This window comes from Syngnathus typhle, linkage group LG2 (genome assembly GCF_033458585.1).
Source record: "Syngnathus typhle isolate RoL2023-S1 ecotype Sweden linkage group LG2, RoL_Styp_1.0, whole genome shotgun sequence".
In the NCBI taxonomy this organism is placed as follows: domain Eukaryota; kingdom Metazoa; phylum Chordata; class Actinopteri; order Syngnathiformes; family Syngnathidae; genus Syngnathus; species Syngnathus typhle.
Window position 1 is genome coordinate 21,454,586 of NC_083739.1, and position 14,939 is coordinate 21,469,524.

The 14,939-nt window shown below is 41.4% G+C and overlaps 1 protein-coding gene across 4 annotated transcripts in view; it reads left to right on the forward strand.

The window, feature by feature from the left end:
- The first annotated feature begins 1,599 nt into the window (after positions 1-1,599).
- Positions 1,600-14,939, forward strand: part of kazna (kazrin, periplakin interacting protein a) — a 69,726-nt gene continuing 56,386 nt past the window's right edge. For all 4 annotated transcript variants that reach the window (XM_061264782.1, XM_061264799.1, XM_061264790.1 and 1 more), the window contains exon 1: positions 1,600-2,116. In XM_061264782.1, the coding sequence (XP_061120766.1) occupies positions 1,942-2,116 (175 nt within the window). In that variant the 5' untranslated portion in view covers positions 1,600-1,941. The remainder of the gene's footprint in view (positions 2,117-14,939) is intronic.

Here is a 14,939-nt window from a genome sequence, read left to right on the forward strand (position 1 = left end):
CCGTATATACTAGCCCTGATTAACTTTAAGCGCTCACATTTATTGTCAAATAATGAGACTTGCACAGAAATAAACTTTCCTTTATCTTGTTGCCAGGCAGTAAATAGCCTCACTATGTGTATGCAGCATGTATATGATATTGCTTAGCAACACAATTCATCTCTACTTTAAGGATGGGAAAAAGCAGGAAAAAAAATCACAGCATCCTAATAGCTTTTGTATTGAAGTGTCCATGGAGCACTTTTATTTCATGACTTAAAAGCAGAGTTGGTGCCTTGCATTGGTTGCAAAAGGTCTGCAGTGTATAGACAGATCCTCAACCTCAGCACAATGAAGGATGGCTGCAGACTTGCGAGTCCGCTCACCACTGGCTCCATTCACATGCAAATCCAAAACCCCGCCGTGCTCTCTAATTACCGGTCCTTCGCCACTAGGCACCGATTCACTCCACTGACCAGCACACGCATTCAAGACCTCCGACTTTAGCAATGGGATATTCATGCCGTCATCTCAAAGATATACAGTAGATTGGGGCTTGGATCACAAATAAACCACAAGCATTTGGAGATTTAATTAGTGTTTACAATGATAGTCATCTGAAACAGCTATGCAAGATATTTTCTAATTGCATATTCATCATCATGCACATGCAGGTGATTTTAAGGATATGGTTACAATGAACACAATATACAGTCTATTGTGAAAACAATGGATGACCACAATCGACTTCATCAATAGCAACCGCTAACCAGTATACTATAGCCACATCGATATAGTATTTCCTTGTATAATGGTCGGTGGTGTTTATTTACTCAACTCCAGTGAGAAGAGCAGATAATAAAGAAATAGAAACAATAACATAGCAGCCTCCCAGCAGAATAAAGGGGCACCACATTCTCAGGCTATACAACAACTAAATAACATGTTTTTACAAAATTTTCCAAGCATTGATTTTTTATTTTACATGGAAACTGGCACAATTAATGGCCTACATATTCACATGATAGTTGGACCTAATTACCACTGTTTGGTAGAAATATAACATTGTCAACCCCGTTCTTAATACAAATACAAAATATTCAATGTCAGGTGTTAGCATTGGTTTGTTGAATCAAAGCAAAATTTATATTCTTTTGTTTATTTTTGGACCCTCTTTCCTCAATGATTTTCAAAGGAATATATTTTTGTAGCATCCATCACATTTGGATGCATACAAATGCCAGTCATCCTCACAGCAGGAGGGTTAACTTGCTGTGATATTTTGATCGAAGCTTGATTTGTGAAACAACAATTATTTTTGCCTTACTATTACGTACTTATTTATCAACCTAATAACTTAATAAGTCCCTTCCCTTTGACCACTGAGGAGACACAGAAAAAGACGAAGGAGCAACATACTTTCACTTTAATCTCTTTTCTCACGCTTTGTAGGAGTACAGTTATTTACACTGCAAAGTGATTAACAGCAATATCTTCACAACACAGCTGTGCAAAAAAGACTTGTGACCTCTCTGAGCTCACATGTGGAGACTACTCCCCCCCGACTCTGTGTGCAAGTGGTACAGTCCATTTAAAAGGGTGCTTGTCATCTCTCAATGCGCTGTGTCCCTTCAACAGTCAGCTGCGGGGAGCACATTTCACTGAGGGGCTCTGCAGACTAACACTCTCACACATGTGCTTACAGAACTCACAAGCAGACACAAACACAAGCGCACGGACACTCTCCTGCACGCGCGCACAAACACACGCACAGTGTCCCTCCAGCAGATCCACATTTCCCCTGAGGAGAAGCAAACGAAAGGACAAACTCCTTTGAGGATTAACTTGGCTTTGTCATCAAAAGGCCAAAAAGAAGGATTTCTTTGGCTCCGCTGGAAATGCACAACTTGTCAGCATGACACCTTTTCCGGATTCTCCTTTTGGCAGGCAAAAATCCTGAAAATGATGGATGACAACAAGCAGCTGGCTCAGCGCATAGATGGGGCCATTCAGTCGGCCAGCCAGGAAGTGACCAACTTGCGCTCGGAGCTGAGCGCCACCAGCCGCAGACTGACCGAGCTGGGTGCTGCTGACCCTTCCGGCTGCATTCTTGAGAGCAGGCAGCACAACCACAACGGTAAGACACCGGTGCCTGCCCCAGAGTGGAATCATGTGCCGAGAATCACCAAACATGCAGAGACGCATACGAGTGCTGTCGTGTAGTACGAGCAGACACAGAGCACGTGCTGCAAACTGTTAGAAAACGCACACAGTCGAAGTGAGTGGTTGAGTTGCACAATAGAGATGGGAGTCGCAATTCTGGCTGCCTTGTGTCCACTCTCACCCCCTGCTTCCCTCCCTCTGTTGAATAATTAACCCTGTGAACCTTTAAGAGGGGGTAGTGCTGCACTTTGGTAAGGCTGGAGTGGGTAAAGTTACAGCCTCTTTTTTTGTCTCCTGACACACAGGACTGCCAGTCCATTCATTTCACACTATGCTGGCCAATGGATCCGCGTACCCTGAAGAGGTGGGCGGCTTTCGGGTTGCCGTGGGTTATGGTTACAGAAATCTCTTGAATAGTTGTCCCGTCTGTAAAATGCTGTCCAGTGTGTGTGTGCGCGCTATTGTTTACCCTTTCCTACCTTCCTATACTCAGTTGGACTTAAACAGCGGACAGATGTGTGTATTTACACATGGTCGGTGACATAAGCATGCTTGGCTTAGCAAATCCTGGCACACAGACGTACTTCCACACTCTGCCTGTTTCCATAGCAGTCAGCTGCTCCAGCCAGCTGTCTGTCTGCAGCATGTTCCCTCCCAACCAACATATTTGAGACACCTCAGAGGTCAAGCTACACTCATGCCGTAAAGGTTTGCACTACTTCCTCTTTGCATATTCACGAGGAAAAGAGGTCAGCCGGCATTCCCCGCTATGACTAAAAGTCATGTAGTCCTTGTTGACCTTTGTTCTGAGGAAACGTTAAACACAGCGAAGGCATGAAACAGCTGGTGACTTTCAAACTGCTCCATTTGCAATTGCTTTAGGTTCCTATGTGTGCAATTTTATTTTTTATTTTTTTGCTGTGAATTGTCCCCTTTAACTCTCATACACATTGCCATTGCCGCCGTTACCATAGCAGTTGCAGCAAAGTGAGTGACGACAAGCGTTCCTCTGAGAGCGCTGATGTCATTGTGCCTCGAACTGCTTGGCTGCTTAGATGAAATGATGGCCGCCGGCTTCATGTTCCGTGATGGAAATTACATGAATTTCAATTCTTATGACTTCTCTGTGACCAAAAATGCTCTTTGAAGAAGCAAATATGTGTGCATAGATCTTGCGTCTGCAACCAAGTGTTTCATAGTTCCCGGTTTGAACATGATTTAAAAATATCCCTGCTTTTATTCGACCTGCTTACCTTCCCACTCCTTTTGAAACGCGTTTATTTTTGCTTCATGCCTATCTCTCGTTATCTGTTCGTTCTCCCCGGAGCTGTCCTTTACCACCCGAGGTGTATGCGCGTAACGGCTGGGGCTTGGTGGATAAGGTAATTCATCATCAGTGGCTACATTTGGAAGGGAAGTGCGGGCTAAGGGTCGCCGGTTCATTGCACAGCCGGCACAGCGCGTGTCCTGAGGGAAGAGCAGTTGCTGGTGCTACCTGGCAGCACAGCAACAGAAGCTTGTGACCTCGCCAGCAGGATAGTTTTCTTCAATTACGTTGCTTCTACCTCAAGGCTGTCTTGTGCCGCACGGTGAAAAATATCAATATCAAATTGTATGCCCTCCTCTGCATATGTGCACTTAGCCACTTCATGAAAAGTTTGACTTTTTAGATCTGTCTGCTCATGCTCTGTCTTGCCATTTATGCACTGGATGGTCACTTCCTTCCTGACCTGGTCTACAATGGGAAAGCTTGTTTTCAAATACACGCGGCTTGATTTTAGAATGCTGTCACTCTGACAAAAGTCTAAAATAAAACATAATAGCTGTGCTAAAAAAAAAGACAACTGAAATCCATCATGTAATGTTGACAACAATCGGTTCATGGCACACAGCTGTAAAACTGCTCTTCTGATCAATGCAGTGCCATCGGTAAACGACGGATAAGATTAGATTGTGTCAGATGTAAAAAGTTGACCAGAGATCTTTTGTTATGAACCTTTTAAACATGCTCTCTCGATGAGCTATCTTTTTATTGCATGTGTGGTGAGATGCAAACTTCCAATCACTCTAAAATCACAAACGTTCCACATGGCAAACATGATTGTTTGTTTGCCGCTGCCGTGCACCTGTGCAGTGTGAAGGAATAGGAGATGGTCGCTACATGCACACAGACTGGCCTCCAGATGACTGCAAGCTGCAAAATCGGAGCTATGGGTGATCGGTTTTTATGATCGACAATAGAAATTGAGTGACACATGACGATCACATAGATTGGCTGATTGGTGCGCGATGGATTGGAGATCTGGAGCGCCTCTAATTTATACGGCAATCTCTGAATTTAATCTGCAAATCGCAAGTTAAACATCTGTTTAACATCTGACTCTGATGAAGGCGGAAGAACCCGCCGAATCATGTCAGGTAAATAAACCTAAAACAATTTGTTTGATATAGAAGAACCAGTGAAGTAATTGAAAAGGAAAAACAAGATGAACCTAGTACAACTAAACATCTGTTTGTTTCCTAATTGCATCTCAGAACCTGAATCTATAACATTCTTCATGAGGGTCGAAGATCAGAGCTGAATTAGCCTGATTATACAATTTATTTAACACAAGGGATTTACTGTCTACATGCATCATTAATGAGTAGCGGTATTTAAGCATTAAAATAGCACGAAGACCGCAGTGCTGTAGCTCTGCTCATGTAAAGTCTCCCTGGCCACTAACATAGGAAATTAACTTAGATATTATTGTTACATCAAGAGGCTGTCTCATTGAAAAGTAATTTTGAATAAATAGTCCATTAGAGCAGTTCAACGGAACCCTTGATGGGAACACTGAGAGCGTCTGCTTCTCTGTAAACCAATTAATTCAATATTCACTGTGTGAGCCTTACATATCTGAACACACCTTAATAAATTGATTAACTATTCAGGGGTCAGCATAGCCCCTCATCACCCTATAATAGTAGTAGTAATGGGACTAAGGACATTTTAATTTGACATTTTAGGTGAACTCGCATGCAAGAGAAGTATTGCATTTTTCAAGGTGCCTTTATTGGCCAACGACAAGTTTAGTTTTTACTTTTTCTTCAGGCCAGAGACCTACATCCGGCATGTTAAAAGTGGTAGGAGGCTTAGAGTTTGGAAAAGGTGGCCGTAGATGGAATGGCCTGGTGTCCAACTACATTTGTCCATGTAGTGCATTTCCCAATGTTGAAACAGTATGGATTAAGGCACATCAATTCCTCATGGCTGTAATGAATATCATTCCCAGACCGCTTACGTCTATTGGCGGTTGGTTGAGGTCCTGCCAAAATCCCATCAGATTTCTTGAGGTGTACAATTTCCTGACTTTAAATGATGGGTTTTTGCTTGAACAGCACTTAGTCCTGACATTTTATAACATGCCATTATTTTCATGCTTTTTTACATGCACAGGAACTAGCGTTAAACTTGCTGTCAATCACAGAAGCATTTGGTGTGGAATAACCATAGAAATAAACAACAAAGAGGAGAAACATATTGGGACAGTCCAATCACGAATGGCAGTGGTCAATTAGTTCTAGACGTGTAAACCGCACTCGTGAGATAGTTACTATTGATGAAGATGATATTGGAAATCCACTTCACAATGGGAAACAGGACCAACCCCCCCCATAAACAAACCGATATCCCTTTGCAGGTCTCATGTTAATAGCAGGATTGTGAGACATTTATTTGACAGTTGCTGTCCACACGACTACTCATTGAAGCAGTGAAACCCCACAGTCTCCTTTGGCTGACTTCATTTAGCACATCTCTTGTTGCCGTTACTTTCCCGATTAGGAATGAATTGCCACCCACCGGAGATAGTATTTCAAGTGTAACGACCTACGCTGGCATAATTAATAAGACTAAAACCTTAACAAGTGAATGAAGGGAGTCATTAGTTGCCTGTAATGCATGTTGATGATGGCTGATGCTAGTCTGGAACCCTACCATATGCTTTCCAGGCACTCATCTAGATATACTGTCCACAAAGGGATCATTGGAGAGAGACACAGAAAGAGTGAGAGAGACGGGATGTGTCATTTAGATTAACAAGCCATAAAAAGCTGTAACTTGGTGTTAGCCACATTTTGGGTGTGTATTCACTACACTGACGCTCTCACACCCAAATGTGGTCATACGTATACTGTAGCCTATTAGGAAAGGCATTAGTCATCCACTGGACCTATTCTCAAACACACATTTCTATACTCGCATATTTGTCTTGACTTTAGCAAACCATCATTGCAATTTGATAGGTCAAACCAGTCGGAAACTTTTGATTTTTTTTTGCTGATGTAATTTGAGTGGCTCTCCAATATGTAAATGTAGACCATTCTCTGTCTTTCTGCATGTATTTTCTCAAAAGAGATTCTCTAAACACGTTCATGCAGAAGCAGATGGTCCAGCAGAGTGTGCGGTGTGTTTAGTGTTGCCATTGAGTCAGACGTGGCTATAGCCAAAAAATGTGCTCGAGTATTGCTATTTTACAACAGTGATAGGCAATTAACATTGTTCTGTGTTACTATTATTGTACACAGGAAAAGGTTGTGCAATTTCAAAAGTCAAAGCAAAATGTTAAGGAACACTTGCAGGCGGAACAGTCATTGCTCAAGACTAAGAATCTATAACGTAGATGTCGAAATCATATATTTGTTAATATTTTCAAGTGTTCACAACTATACTTTTAAAATCATACTTTAAGTCAAGCAAAACATTATATTCAACTACAGATGAATGTTTTTTTTTTAAACAAAGTGAATCCAATGTTAAACTTTGGTACAGAATTTGCTTTAGCGGGCCCCATAAAATGATACAGTGGACCAGAATTTTCGAGTGAGTCAAAAGAATTACTTTCACAATTGTCCTTTTCCTTTTCAGAACCCTTTGACTGTTTGTTTTGTGCCACCGTTTAATATACAAGCTGAGGTAAAAAAGGGAGAGTAAGAGGCAAATGGCTCTCTGCTGAATACAGTATGGATGAAATGACAATAAATTGATGTCAATAAAAGAAGAACAAAGAAAAAATGTGTTTGGGTTAGGAGATGCTTCTCCCAGGCACATACTGTCAATCGTCCCTCTTCTCCATTACTCTGTCATGCTTCTTTAGACCTCGCAATTTGATATGTTAAGATATGCCAGTGCGTCTCAAATAGTGGGGCGGGGGGCTTGCGATGCCAAGGTTTGCGGGTGACCCCAGGGAACATCTTAATTAGCATACGATGTTATGCAGAGGTGTTCATATTACAATTTCATAGACACGTATTAATTATTGTCACTGAGTAGAGTTGGGGGGGCGTAAAATATTTTTTTCTTCCTGGGTGGGTGGGGTTTAACAAAATAAGCGAGAGGCACTAAGATATGCAGTGGATTACTTACTACTTTATTTTATTTACTTATTTTTACACTTGTCTGGCATTTAAGATGAGAGGTAATGAATATGACTGCGTCAACTGTTTCCAAATAGGTTGCTTGGCATTCGCGGGTTCACTGTATTAGAATGCAAACCCCCCGCCAAAGTTGCTGTGTCATATGGAAATGCTGCAGAACTAAAGTGCAGTAGAAATGTCAAAGCATTTATTATTTTGTATTTCCCTGAAGGTGACAAGCCAAAGTGAGTTATAGCATACCAAATAAAAAAAAAAAACTATTGTGGCCAACGATTAAAGTCATCCTAACATGATGAAAAACTATTTTGTTCCCCATTGTAACAACTATGATGTCCCATTAGTCTCCATGGCCTACTTTGTTGTTGATGTTTTGCCAAAGGCCCAGCAAAACAAATGAACCTTTCGATGCAGTGGAGGAGATGAATGTATTTTGGATCTACCATTGCCAGCAACAATGAAAGCAGCAAAAGTTGGACAAGAATTTATATTGCATTCGGGGACTTGCTAGCCTGCTTGCTCAAAGCCAAGTGGCCTGCGCTGCACTGTAGCCCCAGCCATTTGACTCCTCATCAATTGAGAAATGTGGGTGCTCGTCAAGTGCAGAGCCACCCCAGTGGTGGATGAATGATATGATGCGAATTTAGAGTGTAGGCAAAAGCGGAGAGTGACTTGTATAGGGTTCGCTGCAGGGCCTTCAAATATATTGTCACCAATTATTCACAGTGTGGCGCATGCATACTAGCGACTGTGGCAGCAGAACCGATAAAATGACATTTGCCTTGTTCATCTCATTTCTGGTTCTTGAACATTGAATGGATGTGAGCTTCATCTATTTCTGTCCCCTGTCCCATTTCTGGGAGGCCCATTGATGTGACAAATGCAGTACATGTGTTTGACGTGACTAATGCTGCAGCAGTAAAATTTGCCTGTCTTAGTGTCATCTTCTTTTGTACGTCTGGCATGAACCCAGTTTGTTTGAGGTTCCTGTGTAAAGGTTCCAACATCCATCTAACACATTTGTTCTTGTCATGGTAAGGAGTAGCAAGAGAAGTAGCTCTCCAAACTTTACAGACAGCATTGTACATTCTCCTATTCAAAGTGTGTATTTATGTGTTTGCTCAGGTTTATTTAGCTACCACTGGACGGGATTAATTTAGGATCCTCACTGGGTGTAACAGAGCATGTGAAATCCAAGATGAAAAAGATATTTTTGGCAGCTGTACAGATGAATGGCATTACTGTATAGTTCTGCAGATGGATTGCCATGCCTTGGAGCGTTTTCATACATCTGCACATGGCTCACGAGCATATTCCTCCATGTGAACGTTTAAGAACTGACGAATACAGCAGGATATGGGATCAGCGATTCTGTGAAGTCGCTTTAGAGGACAGAGGCCAGGAGAGCTGTGAAGGGTTTTGCAAGGCTCAGCCTTTGTGTATAGGGTGGTTTATTCTAAGGCTAAAGGACAGCCAATGTTAACACGAAAGAATGATGAGGCTAATATTGCGTAATAAACAGTTCAGTGGATGGAAACCTCCAACATGCCTCATAGAATGTTGGAACTTGGACATAAACCTCTGGCATACACTAACAATTCATAATCTGTCTGACTTGTTACTGGTAGAGGGGGCGGGGGGGGGGGGGTTGTTTATGCATTTCCTGGGGCTGCAAAAATGTAGCTTTACATTATTCAAATGGTTGTGTGTTTTTAAACAGATATGACTTGCATTAGGGCTGGACAATTAATACATTTTATTCATTCATTCAAGTGCCCCACAATACTTGTGAGGAGAAGCGTGTCAGAAAATGGATGGGTGGAAGGATGGATAATTCAAGTCCCTCTGTCCTTTTGCTAACATTAACATGGAGTTTGTGTTTCCAATTTTGGGATCTGGTTGCTATGTTTAGCAATTTTTCCAACCCCTCTGTCTTTCAAAAAAGCAACCAACAAGTTTGAGTCTCTGTAGGACGTGTCATCATACTTTTTGAGTATGACGAAAAAGCAGCTCAGTGGAAGGCAATCGGATTCACTTGCATTAAACATTGCCAAAGATGCACATTTTTTTCATTCATCAGTGTGTTCTTACACTGAAAATACATTTCAAAACTCCTCAAAGCTTGCATACAAATAATAAAATATCAGCTCACAAAAATGGTGGTATATATGTATGTGTATATATATATATATATATATATATATATCCCCAAATATTTTGCTGAGGTTGCCTAGCTTCATTTGTGCAACTCAAGAAAAGAACATGCAATTGATGCAAGGGTGGTTTTGAAAAGTGTCATTTTCTTTTTATGTCAGCAAACAGGAAAAAAGTAATTTGAGAGTTTATTTTTAGACCATATCTGCCAGGCTTAATATAGCTATTATTACACTTTTCAAATCAAAACTTGCGTTTGATCAAGGGTTCACAGACGTTCAGCTTCTCTACTGAAACCAAAAACAAAAGTAATATATGTACATAATTGAATAAATAAAAACAAAACTTATGTTTTATTGCACACAAGCCTGCTCATCAATAAACAGCTTGACTCTGACAATTGTTGACGCAATTAATACAGACCCATTTTACGTGACTTTTTTTACAAAGGCTGGTTGAGATATATGTGTTGCTCCAGGTACAAAATACCTTTTACAGTAAAATATTACTTTAAAAGTGCAAGAAGTTTTTCTGTTACTTACACATGTGAATTGTGAATAGCTGCTTATTTCCGTTTGATGGTTATTGACATTTCAAAATTGTTGCCACACTACATTTGGGAAATATTCCATTTAAAGCTCCCACAATACAACCAGACTTGTATATTGATGTGAGGTGTGGAAGCTGTGAATCATTCGGCTGTAAATTGTCCATTTATCAGCGTGCATGCTGTCCAGCCAGCTGGTGCCTGCTGGGATGAAGAAGCAGATTGAGTACGCCTGGATAACACAGTGGGTGCAGGTGGGCCTTGCCATCAGATACCAGGTTGCTCACTGGGACAGACTGGACCCACTCAGAGCCGCTCCATGGGGAAATGGACAGGGCGTGTTGCGGAAGAGTGAAGTGCCAAGCCTGACGAACTGGATGTGGCCTGTCGGGGATTGGAAGGCAGAGCCGTTGTGACTTCTGAGGTGGCTATAATACGAAGAAGCAGATGTGTGAATGTATGTGTCACAGCTGTGAGATCATGTTAAAGCAGAGGTGAGGGACAATATTTATGAACATGCACTTCAAGAATATGAGTCAAAATTGTGTGTGAAAGGAAGAGAAGGAGCTACCCTTTAATCGGGCTTAGAATGCTAATGTTGCTATTTTCACAAGTACAAAATATGTGTGAGGTGTACGGTTAATAGCTATTCCATGCATCAATGATCACATTAGTGTTTTTGTTCCAACAAACTTTTGTATAAAAATTACTTTTAAATGCTGAGGAGTCACTTTTATACTCGTTATACGTATACGCCGGAGAAAGTACGAGAACTTTCTTAGCCATATAAATAAGAGCCTATTAAATAGTGCAATATATTTTCTCCGGTCCTGTATTGTAAGTTGATTGTGAACTCCCATTGATCGCCCGAGTGCGGCTACGAGTAACGAGCTAATGTGTTTGAGGTCGATACGTCGGATGGCAGCACTGAACTAGAATTACACATGACCCTTCATGTTGGACCACGTGTGAAAAGCTGTAGTTGTGATTTCTTCATGCAGTCTTTTTAAACAGTGTCAATTTGCTGTAACCACCAGTAGCCACTGAATTTATAGCGGCAGAAAACTGCAGGCACATGAAGGACCAACAACGGAAGCTCAAGAGAAGGTTTTAACCCAATTTTATTTGCACAACTTCCCTGGTTGTCATTTAAGCATCAGAACCTAACGATCAGAAAGTATTATCCTGTGGAAAACGAAATGTTAACATATTTAAAACTTGATAATCTTCTCAAGGGAAGGTTAATGTAATGGTTCTCTAAACCCTCCCCCCCACACAATAAACTGTCACAGAGAGCACATCTATTCATATACTCAGCAAAATAGCAGCATTACTATAATAGACTAGCATTAACACTGCAAACAAGTCGATGTTAGCAAAGGCTGCTACGTTGATAGGGCGATTTATCTATGATGGGCCGTGACTGCGCAAAATCATAAATCCATATTCATTATGCCATGCCCAATCAAATGAGTGAACAAATTACAATTAATTTGATCAGAGCTAATTGTATCTGATACACATGCTTTTATCTATATTTGGAAAAGGTTTGATTTGGAGCTGCAGATTTAGTTTTATACAATTTTATTTTCACTCTTTGCTGCCATGATGGCTCTGTATTGTGCTGCTTTGGAGCAAAAAATCCCAATGGCCATTCATTCATGTAGTATTAATCCATTTTAAATTATGTTTTGTGACCTTTAACAGACATCTTCAAGTGCTTAGCGATAATGCCTGATTTTGCACACACATTTCAAGTCAAATTAAATGTGTGTACATGTATATAGCACTTAATCACAGAAACGTCTTAAAGGGCTTCACATCCCCTGATCTTAACCCCCAGGAGGGCAAGGAAAAATTCCAAAAACCTGAACTGGGGAAAAATGAGAACCCTTGAGCAGGCACAACAGATGGGAGTATCCTTCTTCCAGGACTGCCAGACTGCAGTGGATGCAGAGTCGGCAACAATTAACACAATGTAATATAAAACAGTATGAAATTAAGTAGTCCGTTTCATTAGATGAAGCCCTGTAGAAAGATGCCTTCAGTCATCATGGCAACGCTTTACGAGGAGATGGTCCACCTCCGATCTTGTCCCGGTCAGTTGGTGCAGAATCCAGACACCTAGGTCCCTCCTCAAGCCGGAGAGGAGGGGGCAAGACAGAGAGTAGCAGCGGTAGTCAAATCAGCCAACATTAACTAAAGGCAAAGGTATTTCTAGTGTAAAGGTTGCACGTAGAGTATCTAAGCCATAAGCAAAGCATAGGGATTGCAGGTTTCTCTCTCAGTCTCCAAGTCCTCCTGACACATCATCTCTCTTCTGCAAAGCGGCTTTGTCTTGTATCGCTTATCCAAACAAGGTGAGTTCAACCAGAGTTCAAAGGCAAGTTTAGAGGGAGGACGAGAGGTGACTGCTTCCCCTCATGTCTGTCTCTCTCAAACATTTGGGATTTATTTCTCACTTGAATACATTGATTAACTCGCACTATTTCCCTCTTTCTACGGCAATAATGCCACATTGTGTGTGGACTACGGTTGTACCAATTTGACTGGGGGATGCTCGTACACATTTCGGTAAGAATGCGATAAAAGTAACATTTCTCTTGTAATGTCGATCTCATAGTGCTCCTCAAACATTTGACAGCATCATGTCGTCAGAACCATCAACGGTGTTGAAGCATTTTTTTTAACAAATGCAATTTTGTTCAAAGCTCCATCTCACTTAAGCGATCTGACTGAATTGATGCGATGACTGTTGCAACTGTGCCTGCTCCTGCAAATGACACTCAAAGGGGAAAAATACTCATCCTTATACAGTACAGATGTGTGTTTACTTCAGTAATCATGAATGAAATGAGGAAAAGAAATTCAAAGAATGTTTAAAATGACATTCTCTATGGCTTTCTTCTTCCGGTGACATTGCTGACAAAGTTAAATGTCATGGTGACTTGCGTGGAAGAAATCCTACCACTGTATTGTCTGCTTAAATGTCAATGGTTTCAAACATTTCATGTGGCAGCCACAAAGCCAATAAATGATGCTGTTCAAGGCTGGTAAAAGATGCCACCTTTATTGTATTTTTATTTATTTTTTCCTTTTTACTTATGTATTGATTTGTAGTATTCCCATGCTATTTGGTGGGGAGAGGAACCAAGCCATGCCAAAATTTCTAAGACAGTAATTTTGCATCTCCCACCAAAATTCATAATTGTCTATTGATGGCACATTGTGATGGCAGAGCTTTGTCTGAAACTCCTGAAGGCCACAATATAAAAAATACAGCCAAGTGTAGCACTCTACTTTCCCTCTGTTGCCTCAAGACATAATTCAGCAATTGCACACAATCAACTAATTTCCTAATGATCAGATAAGGTAATCAAGACAGGTTAGCTCACTTGATATAGTCCTGTGCAAAATCCCCAAATTGTATCTAAGATAGTTGGCTTCATCTTTGCAAACAGTAAGATCAGAATGTGCCCCCCTCCGGTTATGCTCATCACGGTTATCGTGGCCTCATGATCACGCTATCAAAGCACCAATCCACGCGCCCTCATAAAACAGCACGCCGCAAAATTGGAGGAAAAAAAAGCTAATTTATGCCTAGTTAGGTGCGTTTGTTGGTTCAGCCGCTGCAGGAGCTCAGACAGAGTCCACGTGAGATAAGCGTGGACGGCGGCATTCTCGCCAAAGGGCTCAGAGGCCGGCACATGCGTCGGCTGCTCATTAGGATTCTGCACTGGCTGCTGGACGAGACTCAGATGAGAAGGGCCGTTGAGAGGACATGCAACAGAGAGCCAGAAATAAATCCAAACTAAAAGTGGACACGAAAAGGGAAGGAATGTTGTCTCTGTATTGATAGATGTGTTTGATAAGGCGCTTTGCGAGCAAAACGCCAAGAAGAATGGAATACTTAGCTGGCCAAAAGTAATGCAAACAGAGCATCAAAACAATACTGACATCAGAGTGAAAAATCTAAGGGCAAGATTTAACATCACAGCAGCCCTCAATCTCTTCTGTCTTCTCTCCCTTTTTTTCCTCCCCACACTTTTGCCATTCTGACTGTGATTAGTGGAGAGATAAGAGGACCATGACTCTTCCATTTTCTTCTCCATTAGTTGGCCGGTGTCCAAGAACACTCATCTTTTTTCTGGTTTTCCCACAGCCCAGCATCCAACTAATGGTATATTTATTATTATAAAGACATGTGATAGTAATTGAATGATGAGTGTTGCAACATTGTCTGAAAATCAACACTCAAACATCTATTATCACTTCCAAGGTTCCATTGGATGTTTCTGGAGTAGTCTTAAATAATCTCTTGAAAAAGTCTCCCACTCTGTTCTCACTTGGTGTCTAAATAGACCATGAACTCTTGGATGGCTGTTCAGGAGCTCGTTTGAAATTTAAGAGACATCGCCGTCCTTTTCACTTAACCTTTCTCCACTTCTCTTATCTTTCTGCTATTCCCCTTCTTGCAATTTCATTTGTCTCCACTTCTCTGTCTCTGGATCCACGAGCGGAGTGAGAGCAAATAGAGTGGGGCAGCGAGGTGGAACCTCCCGCCTCATCTGGTAATGAGTCTGGAAAGTTCCCAGTCCAAAGCTTGCTGTCACCATGGAGATTGAGGTAAAGTTGTTGGCGCTGCCTCTTTGAACGCTGCGGCGAGAGCAAACAATGCCAA